The sequence below is a fragment of the Oncorhynchus mykiss genome, chromosome 17, assembly GCF_057628025.1.
Source record: "Oncorhynchus mykiss isolate SJ-2025 chromosome 17, ASM5762802v1, whole genome shotgun sequence".
NCBI lineage: Eukaryota > Metazoa > Chordata > Actinopteri > Salmoniformes > Salmonidae > Oncorhynchus > Oncorhynchus mykiss.
The window spans coordinates 38,203,863-38,231,859 of NC_143038.1; the positions used below are offsets into that span (position 1 = coordinate 38,203,863).

General features: G+C 44.6%; 2 protein-coding genes across 10 annotated transcripts; one reads left to right on the top strand and one right to left on the bottom strand.

The window, feature by feature from the left end:
* Nucleotides 1-8: 8 nt before the first annotated feature.
* Nucleotides 9-14,233, top strand: rereb (arginine-glutamic acid dipeptide (RE) repeats b). Of its 8 annotated transcripts, none has more exons than XM_036950169.2 (17): nt 9-239; nt 1,611-1,659; nt 1,945-2,069; nt 2,600-2,699; nt 2,956-3,054; nt 3,446-3,526; nt 3,725-3,878; nt 4,035-4,115; nt 6,136-6,329; nt 6,462-6,629; nt 8,738-8,851; nt 9,101-10,359; nt 10,571-10,778; nt 11,299-12,019; nt 12,425-12,586; nt 12,726-12,929; nt 13,101-14,233. In XM_036950169.2, exons 1-16 carry the CDS (start codon nt 214-216, stop codon nt 12,926-12,928), a joined length of 3,744 nt encoding a protein of 1,247 aa, XP_036806064.2. In that variant the 5' UTR covers nt 9-213; the 3' UTR covers nt 12,929; nt 13,101-14,233. The 8 variants fall into 8 exon arrangements, with proteins under 8 accessions (XP_036806064.2, XP_036806060.2, XP_090061619.1 ...); XM_036950165.2 differs by having other exon boundaries at nt 12,726-12,924; XM_090205493.1 differs by having other exon boundaries at nt 12,449-12,586.
* On the bottom strand, nt 12,966-27,997 carry perm1b (PPARGC1 and ESRR induced regulator, muscle 1b). 2 transcript variants are annotated; one of them, XM_021568864.3, is made up of 4 exons: nt 27,605-27,997; nt 18,943-22,648; nt 18,144-18,260; nt 12,966-13,104 (listed from the first exon to the last, which is right to left on the bottom strand). In XM_021568864.3, the coding sequence occupies exons 1-4, from the start codon at nt 27,728-27,730 to the stop codon at nt 13,043-13,045; spliced, it is 4,011 nt and encodes a 1,336-aa protein (XP_021424539.3). In that variant the 5' UTR covers nt 27,731-27,997; the 3' UTR covers nt 12,966-13,042. The 2 variants fall into 2 exon arrangements, with proteins under 2 accessions (XP_021424539.3, XP_021424538.3); XM_021568863.3 differs by lacking the exon at nt 12,966-13,104 and adding an exon at nt 14,489-17,822.

A 27,997-nucleotide genomic window follows, 5' to 3' on the forward strand; every position in this document is an offset into this window, starting at 1 on the left:
GGGACCGCGGCACATGCTCAGTTATGTCTACAGAGAAAGGAACTTTGAAGGCTGCGTGTGGGAGCTGAGGTCATTGCACAGCTTAGTGGTAGGAATAAAATCGACTCATCGTAGCCTCCATTTTGAGTAGTAGCTATGAAATAGAGGAATTGCATAGTTTGTATCGACCACTACGCTGGCAGTGTCAACATAAAAACGACACAAGCCTCCGACATGGACGACTTGTTCAGTCCGAGAAGGTATTCGAGTTGCCTCGTTAAATGTATATGTTTTTGGACGCGAACATCTTGTATTGTAATGTTTACATTGCCATTTTTATGACATACTTGGGAATTGCAATTGTCGCGATGGAGTTGTTAGCCTAATCTATGTAAAGCTAACAAGCTAGCTACCGTACGGACAAAATATATTATTACGTTAGTGAATTTTGGACTTTAGTGTCATACCGGTATGTGTCAAATCAACTGTGACAGAGTTGCTGTGGTTTCTGTCGATTTTCTGCTCCCTGTAAAGATGGGTGGCTAGCTACACATTGGAAAAGAGTATGTAGCTAGGTTATATCAATACTCCATTTTGCGAGACTTGTCGTGCCACGTAAATAGACGCGTTGACGACATGAGGTTGATTTATTTAAAATCTCAAATATGCGTTATACGCTCGAAAGCAATAAATGCTTGTTGACAATTTGTAAAAAGATGTCAATGTGTGATTGATATGTTTGCAAGGGCCTCGAGACGAGTCTCGTTTATGTAATGCTTGGAGGCGGGAACGTAATACCCGCACTCAGATTGGCTCTTACTGATGGATGGGCGGGATTAAAGGAAAGCACTGCCCAATTGAAATGCAATTTTAAAACGGTAATATTCTGATATTTAGAATAGGGATTAAAATATTGCCACTACTCACTCATATAGCATATTTGCCCTGTGATTTGTGTTAAATATGCATAATCACTGTTGCATATAAACAACACATGCATTAGTATGTCATAAAAAGGGAGGTATCTAGCAGTAGACTTAGTTCTCTTTCCGTTTTAGAACAGAACATGAATTGAATAGCAATAAACATTAAAATCCAATACAACATTATTATCCATATGTTACACCAGACAACAGAAATTTGATTGCACACAGTTGAGAAGAGCACAGGATCAAGCTGCAGTGTAGCACCCCTGGATGAAGAGCATGTTGTGGGGTTAAGGGCCCAACCATAGGGGATTGTTGTTAAACTGAACCCAACAGCTCTCCAGTTGCCAGATCAAATCCGCCCTTTATTTCCAGTGCCCAGCCCGGGCTTCAAACCAGCAACCAGCTAATGCGCCAACTCCTTAGCCGCTGGGCTACCTACTGGCCTTACAGTGTTTACTTGATTAATAATACAGTTGATGAAATTGTGTCAAGTTGACTTGATGCAACAACAAATAAGACTTGTGTTTCTTGCATTGCATTGTCCAAAAAATATTTATCTTGGTTCCTTTCTGTTCATATTATCAGTTGCAAATATTATACAATAAAGGCTAGTTAATGTAATGAAATCTACAATAACGTAATAATATAACAATGTAATGCTATATGTAACTTGTGTTATAACTGAATTATCCCTATTTCCAGGAGCCTGAACAGCACACAGGGGGAGATCAGAGTGGGATCAAGTCATCAGGTAATAGTCCAACAAACCCCTGTAGGCAGGATGTCACTCTGTCTAGTCTGTATTGCCCATACGAGACCTTAGCAGTACCGCTATGTCTTTGACCATCTCTGTTGCAAAATCTGTGAGCTACTTGATTCATACAGTGTGTCATCATAAACTATCTCACGGTCATAACCTGTCATATATTTGCCCGTATTTGTGAATTACATGGTGCAAAAGTCATATCATTGTAATAAACTGTCTGTGACGGTGAGAATAACATGGTACCTGTCTGTATTATTTGTGTGTATGCAGGCCAAGCTCCCTGAGCTGCAATCACGCCCTGTGCTTGGTGTGCAGACCCAGACAGAGAATGAAGAGTTGGTGTGGATGCCAGGGGTCAATGATTGTGACCTCCTCATGTACCTCAGAGCTGCCAGGTTAGTGTCAACTCAGCAGCACTCAATTTAGCCTGGTCCCAGATCTGTTTTTGCTATATATCCAACTCTTGTTGTTGTTGGCTATACAGCACAAATGGGTCTGGGACCAGGCTACACTCATACTGTATCTCTTGTGTGATGAATGGTGCATACGATTCCTGCCGGATTTAAAGACTGGTGGGATGCATTCAAAACCTTGGTGTCTGTCAGCGTTGCATAACACTGGTGGTGAGAGGGATGTGCATTACTATGGTCATGAAGTTGTGTGCAGAAAGAACATAATTGTTTCACATTGGTGAGCATATCAAGAAAGTGTGACTGCTGCTGGTTTTTAGTTGTCATTTAGTCCAAAGACTTGTCCTATCAGAGTTCTTCGAGCTAGCCTGTCAGGTCATTATTGTTAAAGATAATGTCATTTAAAAACACTTCTGTAGGGGTCTGTAGTGTACAATGCTTTTCATTCTTGTCATCCTGACTGACTGCACAGCCCTCCTAATTTATTTATATTTCCTACCTCTTCCTGATTGAAGGAGCATGGCAGCGTTTGCAGGAATGTGTGATGGAGGATCCACAGAGGATGGTTGTTTGGCGGCCTCTCGTGACGATACCACACTCAACGCTTTAAACATGGTCAGCAGGATAACTTTGCTGCATTTAAATGGGAATATGAAATGGAACAATAAGATCATTTAATTTTCACCTGTTTTACTTCATTTTTTCTCCTTTTTCTTTTTAAATGTAATTTGTGTTTTTTCCGAAAAATATGGTAAATAAAAAAAAAATGGAAAAAAAATATCCCGTGTACAATTGTGTGAACAATATATTGCTACGAATAAGATCTGTAACCCTTCTCAGGAGCTCTGTGTTCCTTTGTCTCCCTTTACAGTTACACGCCAGCCGCTATGACGCGGCTAAAGCTCTGCAGCGCCTAGTGAAGAAACCCGTGCCCAAACTTATTGAGAAATGTTGGTCAGAAGATGACGTGGTAAGGCAGCTTGCACCATGCTTACTTCTGGTGCAAAGACAATGTTTAACTTTAGACACTATGGACCCGATTTAGAGTTGAGATGAGCGTTGCAGCTCAGGCTTTTGCATAAATAAGTCCTTGATGTCAGCGCAGATATTTGATTTAAGCACTAAAATTTCAAGACAGTATATGGCCCTATGTGCTGTTAGGGCTGCTCTGTGGTTGCATCGGGTTACTCCAAGCAACAATGCTATGCATGTTCAATATGAATTATGGCCATTGTATAACATAGACAACAGTGCAACATTACGAAACACGTTTACACTGCATGGTATATTGCACAAGACAAATGTTTGGGAACTATGTTGACTTTGTTTTGCTTCCACGACAATCTTTTTACAATCAACAGAAGCGGTTTATCAAAGGTTTGAGACAGTACGGTAAACATTTCTTCAGGATTCGCAAAGAGCTGTTGCCCAACAAGAAGACGGTAAATGAAAACACCGGGTGTAATATGTTTTACTATCATACTGCCTCTCATGTCTGTCTAGACATAACGGACAGATATAATTGGACATAACTATACACACAATCAACAGACCTAACTGTTTGAGATGCAGTCAGTCTCTTCATTGGAATCTGCAATCTGTGCCCCTCCTCAAAATCATGCGTGTTGTGTTGTTGGCAGGGTGAGTTGATCACATTCTACTACCACTGGAAGAAAACGCCCGAGGCTGCAGGCACCCGGCCCTACCGTCAGCACCGTAGACAGCCATCCTCACGCAAGGCCAAGACTCGCGCCGCCCTTGCCACTGTGAATACCCCCTCCCGCGCCCAATCATGTGAGTGCCGGGGAGGATCAATTCCCTTAAGATTTAGCTGATTTTATGGCAGGCCGTTAGTCTATCTTCTAGTCCAGTAACTGTAGACAACACAATAAGATCGAAATGAATAGGAGTGGGTATAGTCTTTAATCTGATCTCTTCTCTCTCCTGCAGTGGACGTGAGTTCGGCCAGTGAGGATGATCTGGACAGTGAAGACAGCGAGCAGGGCACCTGTGGACACTGTGCTACTACCAGTGAGTACAGCTGAACTCTCTCCATTTCTCTTCAGAGAACACAACAATGTTATTCCCCCATTGATTATATTAGCTTGCATTGATGTCATGTATCGTACTTGCTCCACCAGCCACCAGTGCTCAGGTCAATGGGTTCTTATGCATTGTGTGTCTGTGTACTATGTAGCTGCCAAATCCAATTTCTCCTTTCGGGATCAATACCGTTGATTAAATTAAATTACATTTTTTAAAGGTCCAATGCAGCTGTTTTGATCTCAGTATGAAATCGTATCACCAGGCAGGCTAAAACTCCATCCCACCAAAACAGGCGAAAATGTATACGAAAAGGCATTATCATAATTTCCACAATTTCACAGTATTATTCCAACCTCATAGTGTGGAAATATATATACACTGCTCAAAAAAAATAAAGGGAACACTAAAATAACACATCCTAGATCTGAATGAATGAAATATTCTTATTAAATACTTTTTTCTTTCCATAGTTGAATGTGCTGACAACAAAATCACACAAAAATTATCAATGGAAATCAAATTTATCAACCCATGGAGGTCTGGATTTGGAGTCACACTCAAAATTAAAGTGGAAAACCACACTACAGGCTGATCCAACTTTGATGTAATTTCCTTAAAACAAGTCAAAATGAGGCTCAGTAGTGTGTGTGGCCTCCACGTGCCTGTATGACCTCCCTACAATGCCTGGGCATGCTCCTGATGAGGTGACGGATGGTCTCCTGAGGGATCTCCTCCCAGACCTGGACTAAAGCATCCGCCAACTCCTGGACAGTCTGTGGTGGATGGAGCGAGACATGATGTCCCAGATGTGCTCAATTGGATTCAGCTCTGGGGGCCAGTCCATAGCATCAATGCCTTCCTCTTGCAGGAACTGCTGACACACTCCAGCCACATGAGGTCAAGCATTGTCTTGCATTAGGAGGAACCCAGGGCCAACCGCACCAGCATATGGTCTCACAAGGGGTCTGAGGAGCTCTTCTCGGTACCTAATGGCAGTCAGGCTACCTCTGGCAAGCACATGGAGGGCTGTGCGGCCCCCCAAAGAAATGCCACCCCACACCATGACTGACTCACCGCCAAACCGGTCATGCTGGAGGATGTTGCAGGCAGCAGAACGTTCTCCACGGCATCTCCAGACTCTGTCACGTCTGTCACATGTGCTCAGTGTGAACCTGCTTTTATCTGTGAAAAGCACAGGGCGCCAGTGGCGAATTTGCCAATCTTGGTGTTCTCTGGCAAATGCCAAACGTCCTGCACGGTGTTGGGCTGTAAGCACAACCCCCACCTGTGGACGTCGGGCCCTCATACCACCCTCATGGAGTCTGTTTCTGACCGTTTGAGCAGACACATGCACATTTGTGGCCTGCTGGAGGTCATTTTGCAGGGCTCTGTCAGTGCTCCTCCTTGCACAAAGGCGGACAAAGGCGGAGATAGCGGTCCTGCTGCTGGGTTGTTGCCCTCCTACGGCCTCCTCCATGTCTCCTGATGTACTGGTCTGTCTCCTGGTAGCGCATCCATGCTCTGGACACTACGCTGACAGACACAGCAAACCTTCTTGCCACAGCTCGCCATCCTGGATGAGCTGCACTACCTGAGCCACTTGTGTGGGTTGTAGACTCCGTCTCATGCTACCACTAGAGTGAAAGCACCGCCAGCATTCAAAAGTGACCAAAACATCAGCCAGGAAGCATAGGAACTGAGAAGTGGTCTGTGGTCACGACCTGCAGAACCACTCCTTTATTGGGGGTGTCTTGCTAATTGCCTATAATTTCCACCTGTTGTCTATTCCATTTGCACAACAGCATGTGAAATGTATTGTCAATCAGTGTTGCTTCCTAAGTGGACAGTTTGATTTCACAGAAGTGTGATTGACTTGGAGTTACATTGTGTTGTTTAAGTGTTCCCTTTATTTTTTTGAGCAGTGTATATACATACATACATACAGACACACACACACACACACAGGAAATTCCCCTTTTTTGACTGCACTGGGCCTTAATTTCAGCCTCTAAGGACTGGCAGCACGGCGGCAGAGATAACATCCTCTTGTGTACCACCTGTCGGACCTTCTACAACAAACATGGCCGCCTGCCGCCCGGCCCCAAGCCTGCTGACCCTCCCTTCATGTTCAAACCTGTCAAAGAGGAAGAGGAGGGCAACGGGAAGCACGGCATGAGGACGCGACGCAGCAGAGCACCGGTAAGGCTGAGAGCCTCCCATCTTAGCCCCGTCTAGTGGATACCTCCCCTGCCACCCTCACTAATTTGTCTCAGTCAGTACCGTTACAATCATTCTCTCTTTCAGTACTTACTCCGTTGTATCTCTCTCCAGTTGTCTTCACTAAGAAGTGGCCACAAGAGGCGGACAGGCTCCCCTACCAGTGAAGACCAGCAGTCCAGTAGCCATCCGTCTCCTGCACCCAGTGGAGCTAGCTCCACCTCCAACACATCCAGAAGCTCCGGCTCAGACAAGACTGACTCCACAAAGAAGCCTGGCAAGGTACATGTTCTTTTTTTAATCTTTTCTTTTTTAAGTCAGGGATATACAGTGCCTTGCGAAAGTATTCGGCCCCCTTGAACTTTGCGACCTTTTGCCACATTTCAGGCTTCAAACATAAAGATATAAAACTGTATTTTTTTGTGAAGAATCAACAACAAGTGGGACACAATCATGAAGTGGAACGACATTTATTGGATATTTCAAACTTTTTTAACAATTCAAAAACTGAAAAATTGGGCGTGCAAAATTATTCAGCCCCCTTAAGTTAATACTTTGTAGCGCCACCTTTTGCTGCGATTACAGCTGTAAGTCGCTTGGGGTATGTCTCTATCAGTTTTGCACATCGAGAGACTGAAATTTTTTCCCATTCCTCCTTGCAAAACAGCTCGAGCTCAGTGAGGTTGGATGGAGAGCATTTGTGAACAGCAGTTTTCAGTTCTTTCCACAGATTCTCGATTGGATTCAGGTCTGGACTTTGACTTGGCCATTCTAACACCTGGATATGTTTATTTTTGAACCATTCCATTGTAAATTTTGCTTTATGTTTTGGATCATTGTCTTGTTGGAAGACAAATCTCCGTCCCAGTCTCAGGTCTTTTGCAGACTCTATCAGGTTTTCTTCCAGAATGGTCCTGTATTTGGCTCCATCCATCTTCCCATCAATTTTAACCATCTTCCCTGTCCCTGCTGAAGAAAAGCAGGCCCAAACCATGATGCTGCCACCACCATGTTTGACAGTGGGGATGGTGTGTTCATTGTGATGAGCTGTGTTGCTTTTATGCCAAACATAACGTTTTGCATTGTTGCCAAAAAGTTCAATTTTGGTTTCATCTGACCAGAGCACCTTCTTCCACATGTTTGGTGTGTCTCCCAGGTGGCTTGTGGCAAACTTTAAACGACACTTTTTATGGATATCTTTAAGAAATGGCTTTCTTCTTGCCACTCTTCCCTAAAGGCCAGATTTGTGCAATATACGACTGATTGTTGTCCTATGGACAGAGTCTCCCACCTCAGCTGTAGATCTCTGCAGTTCATCCAGAGTGATCATGGGCCTCTTGGCTGCATCTCCGATCAGTCTTCTCCTTGTATGAGCTGAAAGTTTAGAGGGACGGCCAGGTCTTGGTAGATTGGCAGTGGTCTGATACTCCTTCCATTTCAATATTATCGCTTGCACAGTGCTCCTTGGGATGTTTAAAGCTTGGGAAATCTTTTTGTATCCAAATCCGGCTTTAAACTTCTTCACAACAGTATCTCGGACCTGCCTGGTGTGTTCCTTGTTCTTCATGATGCTCTCTGCGCTTTTAACGGACCTCTGAGACTATCACAGTGCAGGTGCATTTATACGGAGACTTGATTACACACAGGTGGATTGTATTTATCATCATTAGTCATTTAGGTCAACATTGGATCATTCAGAGATCCTCACATACATCCAAAACATAAAGCAAAATTTACAATGGAATGGTTCAAAAATAAACATATCCAGATGTTAGAATGGCCAAGTCAAAGTCCAGACCTGAATTCAATCGAGAATCTGTGGAAAGAACTGAAAACTGCTGTTCACAAATGCTCTCCATCCAACCTCACTGAGCTCGACCTGTTTTGCAAGGAGGAATGGGAAAAAATGTCAGTTTCTCGATGTGCAAAACTGATAGAGACATACCCCAAGCGACTTACAGCTGTAATCGCAGCAAAAGGTGGCGCTACAAAGTATTAACTTAAGGGGGCTGAATAATTTTGCACGCCCAATTTTTCAGTTTTTGATTTGTTAAAAAAGTTTGAAATATCCAATAAATGTCGTTCCACTTCATGATTGTGTCCCACTTGTTGTTGATTCTTCACAAAAAAATACAGTTTTATATCTTTATGTTTGAAGCCTGAAATGTGGCAAAAGGTCGCAAAGTTCAAGGGGGCCGAATACTTTCGCAAGGCACTGTATGTATTCACTGTAATGGCGCATTTGTGAATTGAAAGTACACTTCAAATGTCTAGTTGTATATCTGCTATTCAGACCAGAGCTTCCTCTTTGTCCGAAGACTTTTGACTGTGTTGTACGTACACCGTAGAACTGAATTGAATAACCAAATTCTATTCCTTCCATCCAACAGAAGATCAAGGAAGAGGTGCCCCTACCAAAGAGTACTAAACGTTCCAGGGAGAGTGCAGCCCAGGACCCAGAGGAGCCTGAGAGAACAGCAACTAAAAGGACGAAAACACAGCAGGTGAGACGGAGACTAAGACGGTAGCGAGGCGATTACCGCGAACGGGTTCAAGATCAGTGAGAAGCAAAAATTTACAAAACCAGCTCTCAGAAATGCTTTTGTTTCCTCATTATTCTTCAGTTAATGTCTTATCTTCCTGCGCTGAGCTACATTGTTGGGTGTGCCTGGAACTATCCACTGCCTCTTTTCATGTAACATTAACATTAACTCCCCTCATCGACAATTCTAACCGTGTGTCATTCCTCTCAGGGTGAACAGGTGGAGTGCCGGTCAGAGGGCGATGGAGAGGCTGAGCCAGAGGGGGGGGAGGTGGAGGAGGAGAGCTGCTCAGACAGCCGCAGTGCCCAAGACGACGGCAGCAGCGACACCAAAGACATCGACCAGGACAACCGCTCCTCCTCCCCCAGCATCCCCAGCCCTCACCAGGGCAACGAGGGCAATGAGAGTGACTCCGACTCCTCTGTCCAGCAGCCCCAGGGTGCCCACCAGGCGGCAGCAGAGACCACCCCTGCTGCTGCTGCCCTTGCTGTAACACAGACCGCACCGACTGTTCCTCCAGTGCAGGCTGCAGTCTCGACCACATTCCTGCCCCCCCGGGTCACCTCTCCCTCTGCAGAGCCTGGCCAGGTACAGGCCCAGGTACCCCACTCCCCAGAGCCCCCCCAGCCTGCTCAGGCTGGTCAGTCAGCTGGCTATGAGTCAGGCCCAACACACAGCCAACCCCCACCCCCCTCCTCACACCCCATCTCTGGCCCATCACCCCTCCCTCCACCACTGGGACAGGCCCTTCATCCTCCATCTCCTGTGTTCCAGGGTCCTCTTCCTCCACCTGGCTCTCTTCCTCCCACCCTGCCCCTCCATGGTGCTCCCACCCAGGGCCCCCGCTCCCAGCGACCCCCTCCTCACATACCCAGGGAACCTCCTTTCTCCCAGGCGATCCCCCTTACTTCTGGGCCCCAAATCAAACCACCCCCAACCACACCCATCCCACCATCGCACAAGCAGCAGCCACCGCACCTCTCCTCTGCTCCCCCTTTCCCCCAGATGCCGTCCAACCTGCCCCCACCGCCAGCACTGAAGCCCCTCAACTCCCTGCCCAACCAGCACCCTCCCGGTGCCCCTCCACCCCCCCTCCAGCTCATGCCCCAGTCCCTACCCATGCAGCAGGGACTCCCACCCCAACCTCCCGTGCTCACTCAGCTGCAGAACCTCCATGGCAGAGGCAGTCACTCCCACTCCACCCTGCCCTCCTCTGGCCCCTCGGCCTTGCACCCTGTCCCCTCTGCTCCCTCTACCATGGGTCCAGTCCCTGGTCTCCAGCCCTCCTTCACCTCCATGCCCCTGCGACCCTCGCCCGGAAACCCCATTGGCATGGGAGGGTCACATGTCCAGATTAAAGAAGAGCCATTGGATGAGTGTGAGCCTGAGAGCCCGCCCCCTCCACCTAGAAGTCCCTCGCCAGAACCTTCGGTTGTCGACATCGCCAGCCACGCCAGCCAATCAGCACGGTACTTACTGCATGACATCGCTCATGATGGCCTTATAGAATAGGTCTCCTTTACAGATTTAATTGTGGCCATATTGTTGACCATCTTATGGTGTTGTGTTTCTCGATGTATAACAGATGTTGTTCATCTGAGTTTGCTACATTCTCAAACGTAATGTTGTGTGATTTCTAAATATGCTGTTTTGATACACGTCCATTGTTTTTCTTTTCAGGTTTATCAAACACCTGGACCGTGGCTACAACTCGTGTTCCAGAACAGACCTGTTCTTCACCCCTCTGGCCTCATCCAAGCTGGCCAAGAAGAGAGAGGAGGCTGTGGAGAGATCCAAGAGAGAGGCTGAACACAACGCCCGAGAGAGGGAGAAGGACAGGGAGAGAGAGCGGGAGAGGGAACGAGAGAGGCAGGAAGAGAAAAATGCTGTGAGTAATATGCTGTGGTCTTCCCTCTATTCCTTGTTTGTTTTCTTTCACATTAATAAATTGTGGCCCGTTCAAAAGGGAAACCCAAGTGTGGTGGCATCAGTGGATATTGCACCAGTTGGATTCGCACTCTTATTTACATGCGGTCTATTTAAGTCGACCAATTCTACGCATGCTTCCTCGATGACAGGCGCATGCGCTGGTGTCTCTTGCTGCCGCGCTGCTGTTACTCGCTATGCTTGCTGTTTTCTGATCCTCCCCCCAGCCTCTGCCTGTCTGATTTCTGTGTTTCTTCTTCCAAGGGATTTGATAGAGCATATTGTGCTCACTGCTCTGGCACTGAGCTACATGAAGGAGCAGAGCCCATCTTTTCCTTTTTGAAACTGACATGTCTTACCATCTCCTATCTCAGCAATGATATTATTACATAGTAAAACAATGTAATCAGTTAATGATGTCTGTAGGGCTCTATACATTGTTTTCTCGCAAATTTTAACCACCTTAATGTTCCCTCTTCCAGAGAGCGTCCAGCTCGTCCCACGACAGCCGTATGAGTGATGTCCAGATGATCGGCCAGGTCCACATGCGTTCCTCCTTCGAGCAGCCCCCCACCAGCGTGGCGGCCGTCCCCCCTTACATCGGCCCCGACACCCCGGCCCTGCGCACCCTTAGTGAGTACGCCCGACCCCACGTCATGTCCCCCACCAACCGCAACCACCCCTTCTTCGTGTCCCTGTCCCCCGGGGACCCACTGCTGGCCTACCACATGCCCGGCCTGTACGCCGCCGACCCCAGCATGCGAGAGAGGGAGCTCCGTAACCTCCGAGAGAGGGAGCTCCGCGAGAGGATGAAGCCCGGTTTTGAGGTCAAACCCCCGGAAATGGAGACCATGCATCCATCAGCCAACCCCATGGAGCACTTTGCCCGACATGGAGCCCTGGCCCTGCCTCACATCGCTGGGCCGCCCCACCACCCCTTTGGTCATTTCCACCCGGCCATGCAGAACCACCTGGAGAGGGAGAGACAGGCGCTGGCCCTGGCCGGGCCCCAGATGCGTCCGGAGCTGAGCTACGCTGAGCGGCTGACTGCCGAGAGGCTCCACGCAGAGAGGATGGCGTCTGTGGCGAATGACCCGGCCGCCAGGCTGCAGATGCTGAACGTGACGCCGCATCACCACCAGCACTCCCACATCCACTCACACCTGCACCTGCACCAGCAGGACCCGCTCAACCAAGGTGAGGGTAAGGGCACTTGTATGTTTTTTTTGTTTTTGTTTCATCTTCAGGATATGTGTGTACATATGTGTTCTGCATATTCACAAATTGATTATTGTTTTTGTTCTGTCTTCTAAAACAATAAAATCCGATAAAAAAATAAAAAAATGTAAAACAGAATTAAGTGGTAATAGTTGTTCCACATCTATGGTGAGTGAAGCTTAAGGACCAATCTCTGCTACATGGTAGCTATCTTCATTGAAATAAAATAAATTATTTAATGTTGTTTGGTAGTCTTATTTATTGTTGAGAGAGGAGTTATCAGTGTAGTTATCAGTTGGTATGCGTGTATTGTTCACCCCCCTGCCCTATGTTAACTGATGTGTGTGATATGTGTTAATTGATATACTGTTTGTTCTCCTGCTTCATTAGATGATGTGTGTTACTGTCACCCAGGTAATGGCCCCCACCCTCTGGATCCCCTGGCTCCAGGGCCCCGCCTGGCCCGCTTCCCCTTCCCCGGAGGCCCCATCCCCAACCCTCTGCTCAACGACCTGCCCCATGACCATGACATGCTGCGACACCCACTGTTTGGTGAGGAACCTCAACCTTCACTGTTTTATATGGGAACGCACACATTCAGTTCACTGTATTTAGTCTATATTTCTGTGTTATTGTGAATTGGCTGAGACTCACTCTGAGGTTTTGTGTCCCTTGATCAACATCCAAACAGCCTATGCCGCTGTTGCAGGAGCAGGGTACCCCCGTGAGCTTCAGGGCCCCATCCCACAGATGTCTGCAGCCCACCAGCTCCAGGCCATGCACGCCCAGTCAGCAGAGCTGCAGAGGCTGGCCATGGAGCAGCAGTGGCTGCATGGACACCACCACCTACAACATGGGGGGCCTCTGCCCGGGCAGGAGGATTACTACAGGTGAGGTGATTACCACCTCGAAAAACAACCAACAACAACAGTTTAGCTGAACCACAGTGCTTTCATTTATGCATTTATTGAGAAGTCTTCAATCCCTCGACGAAATTAGGATCTTGGTTTATTGATGAGCTATTGCACTGACATTAATATTGTGTTGTTGTTGTTTTCCTCCGCAGCCGCCTGAAGAAAGAAGGTGACAAGCCATCGTGAGACACCTGACGGTGTGAGTCACCATGGAAATACATAGAGATAGCAATGCTGTGTACTTTTGACATTATGCGACAACTAATCTTAGTGTATCCTTTTCTAAAAGTCTAAATGTAATTGAGAATGAACTATCTTTGGATCTGTATGCTTGTTTCTTGCTCAGCACTTAAAGGGATAGTTTACCCCCAAATCATCCAAGTTTTTGTGAGACTTTTTCATATTTCAATAATGGTCTGGTTATAGAAATTGAAGATTAGTGTAGTCTCTATTCCATACCATTTGTTGTCTACCACTTCATATGGATTTTGTTGTTTCTAGAGTTCTCCTAATGCAGTATATATAGCGAGTGCGGAATATGGCTCACCTTTTTTGGAGTTATGAAAACATCTGACAAACTTTGATTTGGGGGGGGTGAACTATCATTTTAATTTCTAAACAATCTGAATGATCTCCTTGTACAGAATGACATTTAATATTAGATGTTTGGATGATTGACTGTAATAACCTTGCATGACTGTTTCCCTTTCGATTTTCATCAGAACTTAGAGTAGCGTTGTTCGTTTGTGTTTAGACAACTAAAAAGCATAGTAGATTAATTTTATTCTATATCTGCTAAATATTTGTCTAAACCCTAAAGTTTTATATATTTCAAGATAAGTTTTCACAATTTAACCTAAGCTCTGACACACACAGTACATTTTTGAGATTGTAAATAATATATGTTCAATATTCTATATTAATAACTATGATTATTATTAATATGAGGTGTGAATTCTTGACTTGCAAGCTGGCACAATAAAATTAAATTATTTAGATATACACACAGTATATATAGCGTTATAAAGTAAAGTGGGTTAGCACAGAAAATTATAAATTGGAGTATCACTATTGTCACCCCTGACAGAAAACAGTGTTTAGAACAGTGGATCAGGAAAGTAATATTGTGTTGGTTAGACGAAACAGAAAAAGCATTATAACCTTGGCATCCCTACCATGGACAAATCCTGTTTTAATATTTATGTGAAATAATAATAATATGGAAAAACAAAAATGTATGCATTGCATATTTATTTGAATAAATAATTCTGCAATAACATGATAACATTTGTTCAAAGTATATCTTCTGTATGTATTGGTTGCTTAGGATAGACCTTTTGGGGGGGAATTGTTCTGGTAACAGCATTTGGCCAATAGGGGGCAATCCTCACCCTTCCTCATTGAAGCTGTGCTGTTTCAGTAGGATCACTGTACACTGTGGCCATTTCAAATCCCAACACACTGAGTGTATGGTAATGTAGACCCTACATCCAGACTTGTGCAATTATATGGAAATGAAGTGGAGACTGAGAGGAAGAGATGCATAGTGGTACATTTAATTGCTAAACAATGACAAATAGCTTCTTGAAGTTATTCCATCAACTTACACACACACAGTACCCTATTATCATAGAGGTTCATTCAACTTTTCTAAGGTGAAAAGTGCTAGTGTTTGATATTCATTTCAAATATCTCAAATATTGCAGATACCATTTGGCCTTTCCACTGCCGAGAAAACAAATCGGAGCCTTGCATAGACCATGTTAATATTGGCATTTTATAAACATGCAGAATCATGCTGAAGTACATTCAGTTACTTTAATTGATGCACAATGTGATATAATATGTTGTGTACTCAACAGAGCCCTTGGTGGAAATGTAATTGATATCTGAGATGGTAATTTGCAACAACTGAATGATTTGTTTGGACTGACCATCATTGAGATCATTTATTACACAGCAACCAACCACGCGTTATCAAATTGTATCAATTCTTTCATTTAGACATACTTAAAACTCCCTCCAATTATTTTTCTTCCCTCAACGTAACGCTTTGGAAGGACATTCTGTCATGACATGTATAATACACTATACGTACGTTGACCATGTACAATAAACTATATGTACGTTGACCATGTACAATAAACTATACGTACGTTGACCATGTACATTAAACTATACGTACGTTGACCATGTACATTAAACTATACGTACGTTGACCATGTACATTCACATGAAATGTTGCACATCTCCCTTTTTGCAAGCACAGAATATTTAGCACGTTTCTCCCGTTTGCATGCATGACAAAGCAAAGACATATTCTGTAGGCTGTAGCCTCTCTCCGAGCATTAACACAAACCTACCAGGCTGACTGACATCTTTGACTTACACGTAACTCTTGACAAATCCATTTTCTCTACATACAAATTGCATTTTGCTTTGCACATATGTCAAAAATAGGCACTAATGGTTAGCTTTCAAATTCTCTTGATAAAATGTAGGAACTGACCATGCTGACTGACTTAATCACAACAAATGCTTTTTACAAGACCCGAATACTCTGTTTTATTACATGAAGGCACCACATAGTCATGCTTACCATGTTATTGTAAAGTTACATTGACATACTGCACAGTCTCTATTAGTCTCTATGGTCCACATCAACCTCCGTTCACCCAGAACATTTTTATCCCTGCTATTTAGGTGTGTTTAATCCTGTCTGAGAAATATTTGCATACTGAACATCGCAATTTAGGTAATGTCTCACTGTCAAAATCGAATATCATTTACCAGCTCAAGCTTCCTGTTGAGTAAAACATTAGTGGCCTGTGTCCCAGACACAGATTAAACCCAGTACCAGACTAAAAAGCACTTTCGATGGAGATTCTCCATTTAGCCTGCTTTTTGTTGTTGTCCCGGAATAGATTTAATCTGTATCCGGAAAACTGCCTCTATCTGGATTAGAATGCTTATTAACTTTACTTCTACTGTCCTGCCAGTAAAAATGATGTAATGCTATGGCAATTACTACTGTGATTGAGATATACAGTTGAAGTCCGAAGTTAACATACACTTGGGTTGGAGTCATTAAAACTCATTTTTCAACCACTCTACACATTTCTTGTTAACAAACTATAGTTTTGACAAGTCGGTTAGGATATCTACTTTGTGCATGACGCAAGTTATTTTTCCAACAATTGTTTACACACAGATTATTTCACTTATAATGAATTCACTGTATCACAATTCCAGTTGGTCAGAAGTTTACATACAGTAAGTTGACTGTGCCTTTAAACAGGTTGGAAAATTCCAGAAAATTATGTCATGGCTTTAGAAGATTCTGATAGGCTAATTGACATCATTTGAGTCAATTGGAGGTGTACCTGTGGATGTATTTAAATGCCTACCTTCAAACTCAGTGCCTTTTTGCTTGACATCATGGGAAAATCAATAGAAATCAGCCAAGACCTCGGAAAATTAATTGTAGATCTCCACAAGTCTGGTTCATCCTTGGGAGCAATTCCCAAACGCCTAAAGGTACCACGTTCATCTGTACAATAGTAGGCAAGGATAAACACCATGGGACCACGCAGCTGTCATAAGGCTCAGGAAGGAGATGCGTTCTGTCTCCCAGAGTTGAACGTACTGTGGTGCAAATCAATCCCAGAACAACAACAAAGGACCTTGTGAAGATACTGGAGGAAACAGGACAAAGTATCTATATCCACAGTAAAACTAGTCTTATATCGAAAGGCCGCTCAGCAAGGAAGAAGCCACTACTCCAAACCACCATAAAAAAGCCAGACTACGGTTTGCAACTGCACATGGGGACAAAGCTTGTACTTTTTGGAGAAATGTCCTCTGGTCTGATGAAACAAAAATAGAACTGTTTGGGCATAATGACCATTGTTATGTTTGGAGGGAAAAGGGGGAGGCTTGCAAGCCAAAGAATACCATCCCAACTGTGAAGCACAGGGGTGGCAGCATCATGTTGTGGTGTGCTTTGCTGCAGGAGGGACTTGTGCACTTCACAAAATAGATGGCATCATGAGGAAGGAATATTATATGGATATATTGAGGCAACATCTCAAGACATCAGTCAGGAAGTTAAAGCTTGGTCGCAAATGGTTCTTTCAAATGGACAATGACCCCAAGCATTCTTCCAAAGTTGTGGCAAAATGGCTTAAGGACAACCAAGTCAAGATATTGGAGTGGCCATCACAAAGCCCTGACCTCAATCCCATAGAAAATGTGTTGGCAGAACTGAAAAAGCGTGTGTGAGCAAGGAGGCCTACATACTTGACTCAGTTACACCAGCTCTGTAAGGTGGAATGGGCCAAAATTCACCCAACTTATTGTGGGAAGCGTGTGGAAGGCTACCTGAAAAGTTTGACCCAAGTTAAGCAATTTAAAGGCAATGCTATCAAATACTAATTGAGTGTATGTAAACTTCTGACCAACTGGGAATGTGATGAAAGAAATAAAAGCTTAATTAAATAATTCTCTACTATTATTCTGACATTTCACATTCTTATAATAAAGTGGTGATCCTAACTAACCTAAAACAGGGAATTTTTACTAGGATTAAATGTCAGAAATAGTGAAAAACTGAGTTTAAATGTATTTGGATAAGATGTATGTAAACTTCCGACTTCAACTGTAAATGGTTATTCGTGTTTCTACGTTGTATGAAACTCTTATGACACTCCTATGGACCCAAGTTAAAATGTCTGGAAAGGGTTCTCTAGAAGCAATAGCTATATATCATGCCCTATCTTCAGTTGAATCATTCAGATCTCCAGCTTCCCTTCTCTTCACCACGTAGCGCCGAAGGTACTGGATGGCAGATATGGCACTCACATTTGCCAGCAGAGCTGAACAATTGTTCAGAGAGATTTGTTTACATAATTTGAAACCTGTCTCGCAATTATACCAGTCCGGTCCAAGCTCTGTTTGTGCTACCTTGGTAACTCATTGTCTGGCCAATATTTGGCATGGCAATTCCACAAAGAGTTGGCAAGTGCAGAAACAGACTGGCATCCTGGCTACAATTAGACATGAGTAATTGACTTATTTATATTCCGTTTTAATACCCATGAAATGTATAGAATAAATACAATAAAACATTGATATAAAAACCAATGATAATTGATGACAGTGCTTTTTGGCAATACTAAGCGGTTCTATGGATTTACCTGCTTTCCATGTATCTGCAGCCATTGGATCTGCTGACCTCAGTACCCAGGAGGCAAAGGCAATACAGACCAGACACATGTCAGACTGCTTCAGTGAGAAAAGGATGCCATCTTTCTCTACAGGAGGGAAAACACATGTAACTGAGATGGGTCAATGAAAATACATGACCTTAATACATAAAATGTATTAAGTATTATGTATAATGTACATGTAACTGCCATAATAAAAGAAACATCAACATAGTGTCTTAATAGGACGTTGGGCCACCACGAACCAGAACAGCATAGATGGCATAGATCCTACAAGTGTCTGGGACTCTATTGGAGGGATGTGACACCATTTTTTCACGGGAAATGTGTTGTGTGGTTAATGGTGGTAGAAAACGAGGTCTCGGGCACCGCTCCAGAATCTCCCATAAGTGTTCAATTCGGTTGAAATCTGGTGACTGAGAAGGCCATGGCATGTGGTTTACATCGTTTCATGCTCATCAAACCATTCAGTGACCACTCGTGCCTAATAAATGGGGGCATTGTTAGCTATGGTAGGCAAAATAACGACCTATCCAGGATTTTTATACATGACCCTAAGCATGATGGGATGTTACTTGCTTAATTAACTCATAACCGCACCTGTGTGGAAGCCCCTGCTTTCAATATATTTTGAATCCCTCAATTACTCAAGTGTTTCCATTATTTTGGCAGTTACCTGTATGTGTAAAAGTATAAGAGTATGTATGTACACAATGTGTGATTGTATAGGTAAAGGATCAACCATCTCACATCACTAGATAATACTTACTTGACACTGAGACGGTTGTCTGTAGGCTTTTGAATCGTCTCTGCTTCTCTGAAAGCTGTCTGAAGATCTGGTGTCCGAGTTGAATGACCTCAGGTGGAGGAGGGGAGATCCTGGTTGCCTCATTGACAATTGTATCAGCTTGGCTGCGTGGTGTAATGGGAGGGGGCAAAGCCCTCTGAGCCTGACCCACAGCTGGAGACATCCAGGCACCAGACCTCCAGCACCAGCTACTGCTAGTGCTGCCCATTCCTGGGAAGCGGATCCTCCTCAGGGAGAGCAGGCTCTTCCAGTTCCCTGTCCAGCCTCTCTGGCTGTAGAAGTGGGTGTTTTGTGGGTAACCATCTGGGGCGGCAGAAGCGGGCGAGGAGAAGGACACAGCCTCTTTGGCCTGGATGTCGGAGCGAGTCACCACTCTGATAGGGGAGCAGTCGTCCTCCTCGGATTCGAGATATGTGTCTTGTTGTGGGAAGAGAAAATCTTCCAGTTCGGGGGACCTGAGGTCTCGTGCAGCCGAGCGAGAGCAGGAGAAGATGGGGACTGGTTCTCCTTCACCATGCAGGGACTGCTGGACCAGGGGAGGGAATAACACTCCAGCTCCGTACTTAGAGAGAGAGTAGTCATAACAGCACTCAGCCACTGACGTAGACATAAGGGACTCGTAGACAGAGAGGACATCCTCTGTGAACAGGTACTCGTATAGTTCTGGAAAGGTGATTCTGTAGCGCTCGTCCAGTATGTCTGTATTGGGTAGAATTGGGGAGGGCATTCGGCTGATTCTATCAATCACTGCAAGAACAGGATTCTCCGCAAAGTCTAAGTCCTGACAGCTGTTGAGAAATAAGCTCTTTTCTGCTTCCTCGAGCATGTCCTTTAGCTCCATCTCGACCTCCAGAGCTTGGGCATTGCGCATGTCTTTTGGCCTCATCTCTATAGCCAGACCTTGTACAATGGGCACGTCCTTTAGCTGCATCTCTGCCTCCAGAGCTTGTACATTGTGCACGTCTTTCAGCTGCATGTGGACCTCCAGAGCTGCTTGTACATTGCACATGTCTTTCAGTTGCTTCTTGACATCCAGAGCTTGGGCATTGTGCATGTCTTTCAGCTGCGTCTCTACTTGAGCTACCTCCAGATCTTGCACAATGTTGAGCATGCTTCTGCTCTTCCTGATCCTTTTCAGGCATGTAGCTTCTGGGAGGAGGCTGGTGTTGGAGATGCTGTCTTTGTTGGGGATGCTGTCTTCAGAAGAGGAGGATAGTGCTGCAAGCTCCTCACAGTCAACAGGAGTGGCCAGGCCAGTACTGGAGTCTGTTTCTTCCTGTGAGATGGCCCCTGAGCGGGGAGACTCTGATCTTCTCCGTTCGAAGTTCCCAAGCTCAGGGCTGGGGATTGAGCTAGTGCCGAAAAATGGCATGTACTCTTCGTCAAAATCGGAGAAGGTAGAGAACTCGCAACTCGAGCGGTCTGGCTTGGGGGAGTCATCGTTGTGTGTGAAATAGTCAGAGTCTGCGGTATCGGAAGTGTCCATTAGTGAGCTGTCTTGTGAATAGTATTCCTCAATATCAGTCAGGGAACTGTTCAGCATGTCTGCGTCTGTGACTGTGACATCAACACATGCACTGTCAGATTCCTGAGGATGGAGGGTCTCCTTCGGGGGAGATGGGCTTCTGCATACCCTGAGGTGCAAGATGTCTTTAATCGTCAATTTTTCCATTTCATCCCAAAAAGCAGAGATGGCATACACTGGGCGAGTAGGGTCTGATGCATTATACGATGTTTCAGGGTTTTCTGTTGGTGTCACTGTTACTTCGGGATGAGGAAGAGGAGGTTGATCTTCTGAAGTGTTTGTCTGTGGTAAATGTTCCCAGACTGTAAGTGGCTCACCAGCTCTGTGTGCTGGTGTCTCATTAGTCATGTGGGAGTCAGGGCTGTGCTTTGAATCAGCCGGCACTGAGCTTTGCTCTGACATTATAGGGTTACTGTTACTGTGACCAGTGGAGGGACATGTTCTGACAGACTCGATGTAAGCCTGGTCAGCTGTGTTTTCATAACCTTCACGTTGTGACAACAAGGGGCAATTTAGACAGTCTTCCTGAATTAGTGGCTGTGAATTAGCAGTAGGGGTTTGTAGAGGAAGAGAGGCAGAGCGAGTGGAATCTATCTCACTGGAAGGTATGTTAGTATCCTCCATTTCTGTGGCTGAGACATACTCCTCTTCAGAATCATAGCTGGTGCTGGTGGTGTAAAATAATTCCCCTTCCTCATTCGAGTACACAGACTCAGAGCGGTGAAGTGCAAGTAATAGGTGTTGTAGTTTGGATAATGGATGGTCTACTGACCTTTTTAAGCCAACGGCTGAGCTGTAATTTTCCTGTTTGTTTTCTTCTACAGACGACTCTGGGTCGAGCGCCTCGGTGGAGTCATCCCTCTGAAGGGGCGACTCTGTAGAAATATTCACGTCTTCACTGAATGATGATGAAGAGCTTAACTCTGAAAAGAGAGGGGGTAACTCCGAATAGCTTACATTTATTTTGGGAAACTCTATATAGACTTCTCTATGATAATTATTTGGCAATGTGTGTGTGTCTGGCAGTGGTTTTGACTTATTGCATGACTGGGTACTAAACTCATTCATGGTCTCCTGCCTGTTAGATTCCTCCATTCCGTCTATATCTATCTCTGACTCACTCTCAGGGGGAGGGTCTGGCCCCTCTGAGGTGTGGTGGCCCCGTGGGACTGAATTCCTACAAGTTTTTTTTTTTCTTCTTTTTTTTTTCACCGCGGTGGCAGCATGTACTCTGTGAGGCGCTTGACTTTCGTTCACGGTCACAAACCAGCGCTCTTTTTCTTCCCTTGGCGCCACAATGGCATGTCTCTCGCATAATATAGCTGTTTCTGTGTGGGACAACAGCTGCTCCTGGCTGATATTTTGGCCTGGATACCGGTCTTGGTGTGGCAGTGGAACAGGCTGTAGGGAGAGGGGTGTTAAGATGTCATGTAATGTACCAGTGCCACCTTCGCTTGGCAGCTCTCCGTCGAATCCTTTGATATCTGAGACATCACAGGCTCCAGAGGGGTCACTGTTAGCTATGCACTTGTTGCTAGAAGATTCTGGAACTGAACCCAGATTTTTTGTTATGTCCTCGTTCCTAGAGGTCTCTTTTGTGTTCTGCTCAGCAGTCTCTCCTGGGGTGTCTTTTACCAACTCTGTGGTGAGGCTGTTTTCTTCAAAGTACCCAGATTCTCTGTTTTCTCCATAGTAGCCAGAATCTGATTCTTTCTGTGCATGGGGGGAGTTGTCAAAGACCCTGTCCAAGAGAGCACCACCCTCTTCCTCAGTTAAGCTCAATGGATAATTTAGTTGTGTTTCTTCAGAGCCACTCTCGCAAATCTTTACAGGCAGGTCTGTACAGATGAAAACCTCTCTGAGGGTAGCCTCTTCCTTAACACTGGGCTCAGATGGGATGGCAGTGTTTGGAGCTGCATTCTGCTGCCGGGGGTCATCTTGGACATTGCCTAAGGCCGGAAACACTGGACACACAGAATCCTCTGGTTCCTCATCACTGAGGCCCAAGTCGTCTGAGCCTGCGAGCTCGGGCTGTGGCAGGGAGCATTCCTCACTCTCCTTATAGAAGCTGTCCCAGTCCCGCTCCGCTATGTGCACACTGTGGTCTAAGTCGTCCATGGCAACCTTCACAGGCTCCTGCATCTGTAAACAACACAACATTTAAGGGCGTCAGTTAAAATGTCAAAGTTGAAAGGTTATAGAATCCTTTACAAACAGTGCATTTCGAAAGTATTCAGACCCCACACTTTGTTGCGTTACAGTCTACACCCATAATGACAAAGTGGAAACAGGTTTTTAGAAATGTTTGCAAACTTATTGTCACGCCCTGACCTTAGAGAGACGTTTTATTTCTCTATTTGGTTAGGTCAGGGTGTGATTTGGGTGGGCATTCTATGTTTTCTATTTCTTTGTTTTTGGCCGAGTGTGGTTCCCAATCAGAGGCAGCTGTCTATCGTTGTCTCTGATTGGGAATCATACTTAGGCAGCCTTTTTCCCACCTAATGTTGTGGGTAATTGTTTATTTTCTGTGTGTGTTTGTGTGCGCCACGGTTGCGTCACGTTCGGTTTCTGTTTACCTGTTTTTTTTGTGAAAGTTTCACTTTATTAAAAGATGTGGAATTACATACACACTGCGCCTTGGCTCATGACAGGGAGTTTGAAGACAGTGAACGTCACACTTATTAAAAATAAAATAAAAATACCTTATTTACATAATTATTCAGACCCTTTGCTATGAGACTCGAAATTGAGCTCACGTGCATCCTGTTTCCATTGATCATCTTTGAGATATTTCTTCAACTTCATTGGAGTCCAACTGTGGTAAAGTTATTTGATTGAACATGATTTGGAAAGGCACACACCTGTCTATATAAGGTCCCACAGTTTACAGTGCATGTGATGTCAGAGCAAAAACCAAGCCATGGAATTGTCCGTAGAGTGTGTTGAGGCACAGATCTAGGGAAGGGTACCAAAAAATGTCTGCAGCATTGAAGGTCCCCAAGAACACAGTGGCCTCCATCATTCTTAAATGGAAGAAGTTTGGAACCACTAAGACTCTTCCTAGAGCTGGGCGCCTGGTCAACTGATACAGTGCCTTGCGAAAGTATTCGGCCCCCTTGAACTTTGCGACCTTTTGCCACATTTCAGGCTTCAAACATAAAGATATAAAACTGTTTTTTTTGTGAAGAATCAACAACAAGTGGGACACAATCATGAAGTGGAACGACATTTATTGGATATTTCAAACTTTTTTAACAAATCAAAAACTGAAAAATTGGGCGTGCAAAATTATTCAGCCCCCTTAAGTTAATACTTTGTAGCGCCACCTTTTGCTGCGATTACAGCTGTAAGTCGCTTGGGGTATGTCTCTATCAGTTTTGCACATCGAGAGACAGAATTTTTTCCCATTCCTCCTTGCAAAACAGCTCGAGCTCAGTGAGGTTGGATGGAGAGCATTTGTGAACAGCAGTTTTCAGTTCTTTCCACAGATTCTCGATTGGATTCAGGTCTGGACTTTGACTTGGCCATTCTAACGCCTGGATATGTTTATTTTTGAACCATTCCATTGTAGATTTTGCTTTATGTTTTGGATCATTGTCTTGTTGGAAGACAAATCTCCGTCCCAGTCTCAGGTCTTTTGCAGACTCCATCAGGTTTTCTTCCAGAATGGTCCTGTATTTGGCTCCATCCATCTTCCCATCAATTTTAACCATCTTCCCTGTCCCTGCTGAAGAAAATCAGGCCCAAACCATGATGCTGCCACCACCATGTTTGACAGTGGGGATGGTGTGTTCAGGGTGATGGGCTGTGTTGCTTTTACGCCAAACATAATGTTTTGCATTGTTGCCAAAAAGTTCAATTTTGGTTTCCTCTGACCAGAGCACCTTCTTCCACATGTTTGGTGTGTCTCCCAGGTGGCTTGTGGCAAACTTTAAACTACACTTTTTATGGATATCTTTAAGAAATGGCTTTCTTCTTGCCACTCTTCCATAAAGGCCAGATTTGTGCAATATACGACTGATTGTTGTCCTATGGACAGAGTCTCCCACCTCAGCTGTAGATCTCTGCAGTTCATCCAGAGTGATCATGGGCCTCTTGGCTGCATCTCTGATCAGTCTTCTCCTTGTATGAGCTGAAAGTTTAGAGGGACGGCCAGGTCTTGGTAGATTTGCAGTGGTCTGATACTCCTCCCATTTCAATATTATCGCTTGCACAGTGCTCCTTGGGATGTTTAAAGCTTGGGAAATATTTTTGTATCCAAATCCGGCTTTAAACTTCTTCACAACAGTATCTCGGACCTGCCTGGTGTGTTCCTTGTTCTTCACGATGCTCTCTGCGCTTTTAACGGACAACTGAGACTATCACAGTGCAGGTGCATTTATACGGAGACTTGATTACACACAGGTGGATTGTATTTATCATCATTAGTCATTTAGGTCAACATTGGATCATTCAGAGATCCTTACTGAACTTCTGGAGAGAGTTTGCTGCACTGAAAGTAAAGGGGCTGAATAATCTTGCACGCCCAATTTTTCAGTTTTTGATTTGTTAAAAAAGTTTGAAATATCCAATAAATGTCGTTCCACTTCATGATTGTGTCCCACTTGTTGTTGATTCTTCACAAAAAAATACAGTTTTATATCTTTATGTTTGAAGCCTGAAATGTGGCAAAAGGTCGCAAAGTTCAAGGGGGCCGAATACTTTCGCAAGGCACTGTAAATTGGGAGAGAAGGGCCTTGGTCAGGGAGGTGACCAAGTACCCGATGGTCACTCTGACAGAGCTCCAGTTCCTCTGTGGATATAGGAGAACCTTCCAGAAGGATAACCATCTCTGCAGCACTCCACTAATCAGACGGAAGCCACTCCTCAGTAAAAGGCACATGACGGCCTGCTTGGAATTTGCCAATAGGCACCTAAAGGAAACTCAGACCATGATGAACAAGATTCTCTGATCTGATGAAACAAATATTGAACACTTTGACCTGAATACCAAGCGTCTTGTCTGGAGGAAACCTGGCACCATCCCTACAGTGAAGTATGGTGATGGCAGCAACATGCTGCGGGGATGTTTTTCAGTGGCAGGGACTGGGAGACTAGTCAGGATCGAGGGAAAGATGAACGGAGCAAAGTACGGAGAGATACTTGATGAAACCTGCTCCAGAGCACTCAGGACCTCAGACTGGGGTGAAGGTTCACCTTCCAACAGGACAACAACCCTAAGCATACAGCTAAGACAAAGCAGGAGTGGCTTCGGGACAAGTCTCTGAATGTCTTTGAGTGGCCCAGCCAGAGTCCGGACATGAACCCGATCAAACATCTCTGGAGAGACCTGAAAATGTCTGTGCAGCGACGCTCCCCATCCAACCTGACAGAGCTTGAGTGGATCTGCTGAGAAGAATGGGAGAAACTCCCTAAGTACATGTGTGCCAAGCTTGTAGTGTCATACCCAAGAAGACTCGAGGCTGTAATTGCTGCCAAAGGTGCTTCAACAAAGTACTGAGTAAAGGGTCGGAATACTTACAGTGAGGGGAAAAAGTATTTGATCCCCTGCTGATTTTGTTCGTTTGCCCACTGACAAAGAAATGATCTGTCTATAATTTTAATGGTAGGTTTATTTGAACAGTGAGAGACAGAATAACAACAACAAAAATCCAGAAAAACATATGTCAAAAATGTTATAAATTGATTTGCATTTTAATGAGGGAAATAAGTATTGGACCCCTCTGCAAAACATGACTTAGTACTTGGTGGCAAAACCCTTGTTGGCAATCACAGAGGTCAGACGTTTCTCGTAGTTTGCCACCAGGTTTGCACACATCTCAGGAGGGATTTTGTCCAACTCCTCTTTGCAGATCTTCTTCTTTTTTCCCTCACTGTATGTAAGCTGCTTTTGCTTTGTGATTATGGGGTATTTTGTGTAAATTGATGAGGGGGAAAAAAAGGGGTCTGAATAGTTTCCGAATGCACTGTATTCTCACTTGGGGGGGAGAAGTGGGCAAAACAATTTGAAAGTAACCTAAGGCACATGCTGTATGACACATATTGTTTATGCATCTTTTACTAATTATATTTACAGATATTAATCTGAAGATGTAATGAATACTTTTAAGGAAACAATAAAATATAACTTTTTTAAATTGTTTTTTTTCCCGCAGTGTCTGCAAGAAGTGTTTTCTACATGTTTTATGTTGTTCCGTAAATCAAGCACAATGCCGTACAGAATATTTTGAAAATGATGATTGTAAAAGGTGCCCTCGTGCCATTTCAGACTTAGAACTAATGTTTTGATTTGTCTTGGGGTGTTGTTGTGATGAACTCACTGCCCTCCCCTCTTGCTATATGAAAGCGGACTCTAGTTCAAGCAGTACCTTGTCGAAATCTACACTCGGTAGATCAGTTAATGTAAAAATGTTATGGGCTAGTATGCGTCACAGAAACATGGCAGTTGCAGTTCCATAACAGACCCCCAAAAATACATCATGGCCCTACTCCTGGAAAAATGGTCATGTGATCAGAGTTGGGCAACGACACTACTGTCACCTTCCACCTACAATATCACAACATACTATGCATACTGGAAACATCTCAAGGTTAAAATTATATTAGCGTGTGCAATCTATGTCAGACATATTGTAACTCGCCTCTTCACTCTGCATAAACTTTGGCATACAGTACATACCCATAAAAATCCTAATGTGGTCCAAAATAAATACATTCGAGTTAGCGTATCTTTTGTTTTCACATACATAAAGATATAAGATTCATATGCATTAAAATCCACTTCATGGAAAGAGCTTTAACCCGTCCAACTCTTCAAAGTCAACAAGTTCAGATACCATTCAACGTATGCTGTTGAGGCTTTGTTCTGGTTTGATAGACAGCTTTTTATAATGAAACTAAGTCAGAAATGTGCAAAAAAATTTGCAAAGGACACTGAGGCCTTGTAGGCTAGAGGTAACTTTTGTCATAAGCACAACACGGGTCCATAAGTGGCATTCTAGCATTCAGTAAGATGGGAACTGTATTGTAGGCTACAGTATGTGTGGTGTAGGTATTCCATGCTGATATGTTTAGTGTTCAGCAAGAATGGCCTCCTACCTGTGGGATGAGTATAACGTCTCCAGGTTCAGCTTTTCCTGCAGCAGTGACATGCTGTGTGTTTGTCCTCCTGCGTCCTCCTGTCCTTGCCTGTGGTGTAGCAGAGTCAGAGTGGGGCCTAGCCATTCACCACATTATAAATAGACCTGTAGCGGTGTGTCTGTCTCCTGGTCACATGTAGGGATCTGCTCGGGTCCGGACGCCCTTCTCGCCCTTCTCACCCCTTCTCACCCCCCCCCCCCCACACACACACACACACACACACACACACACACACACACACACACACACACACACACACACACACACACACACACACACACACACACACACACACACACACACACACACACACACACACCACACACACACACACACACACACTCTCCCATT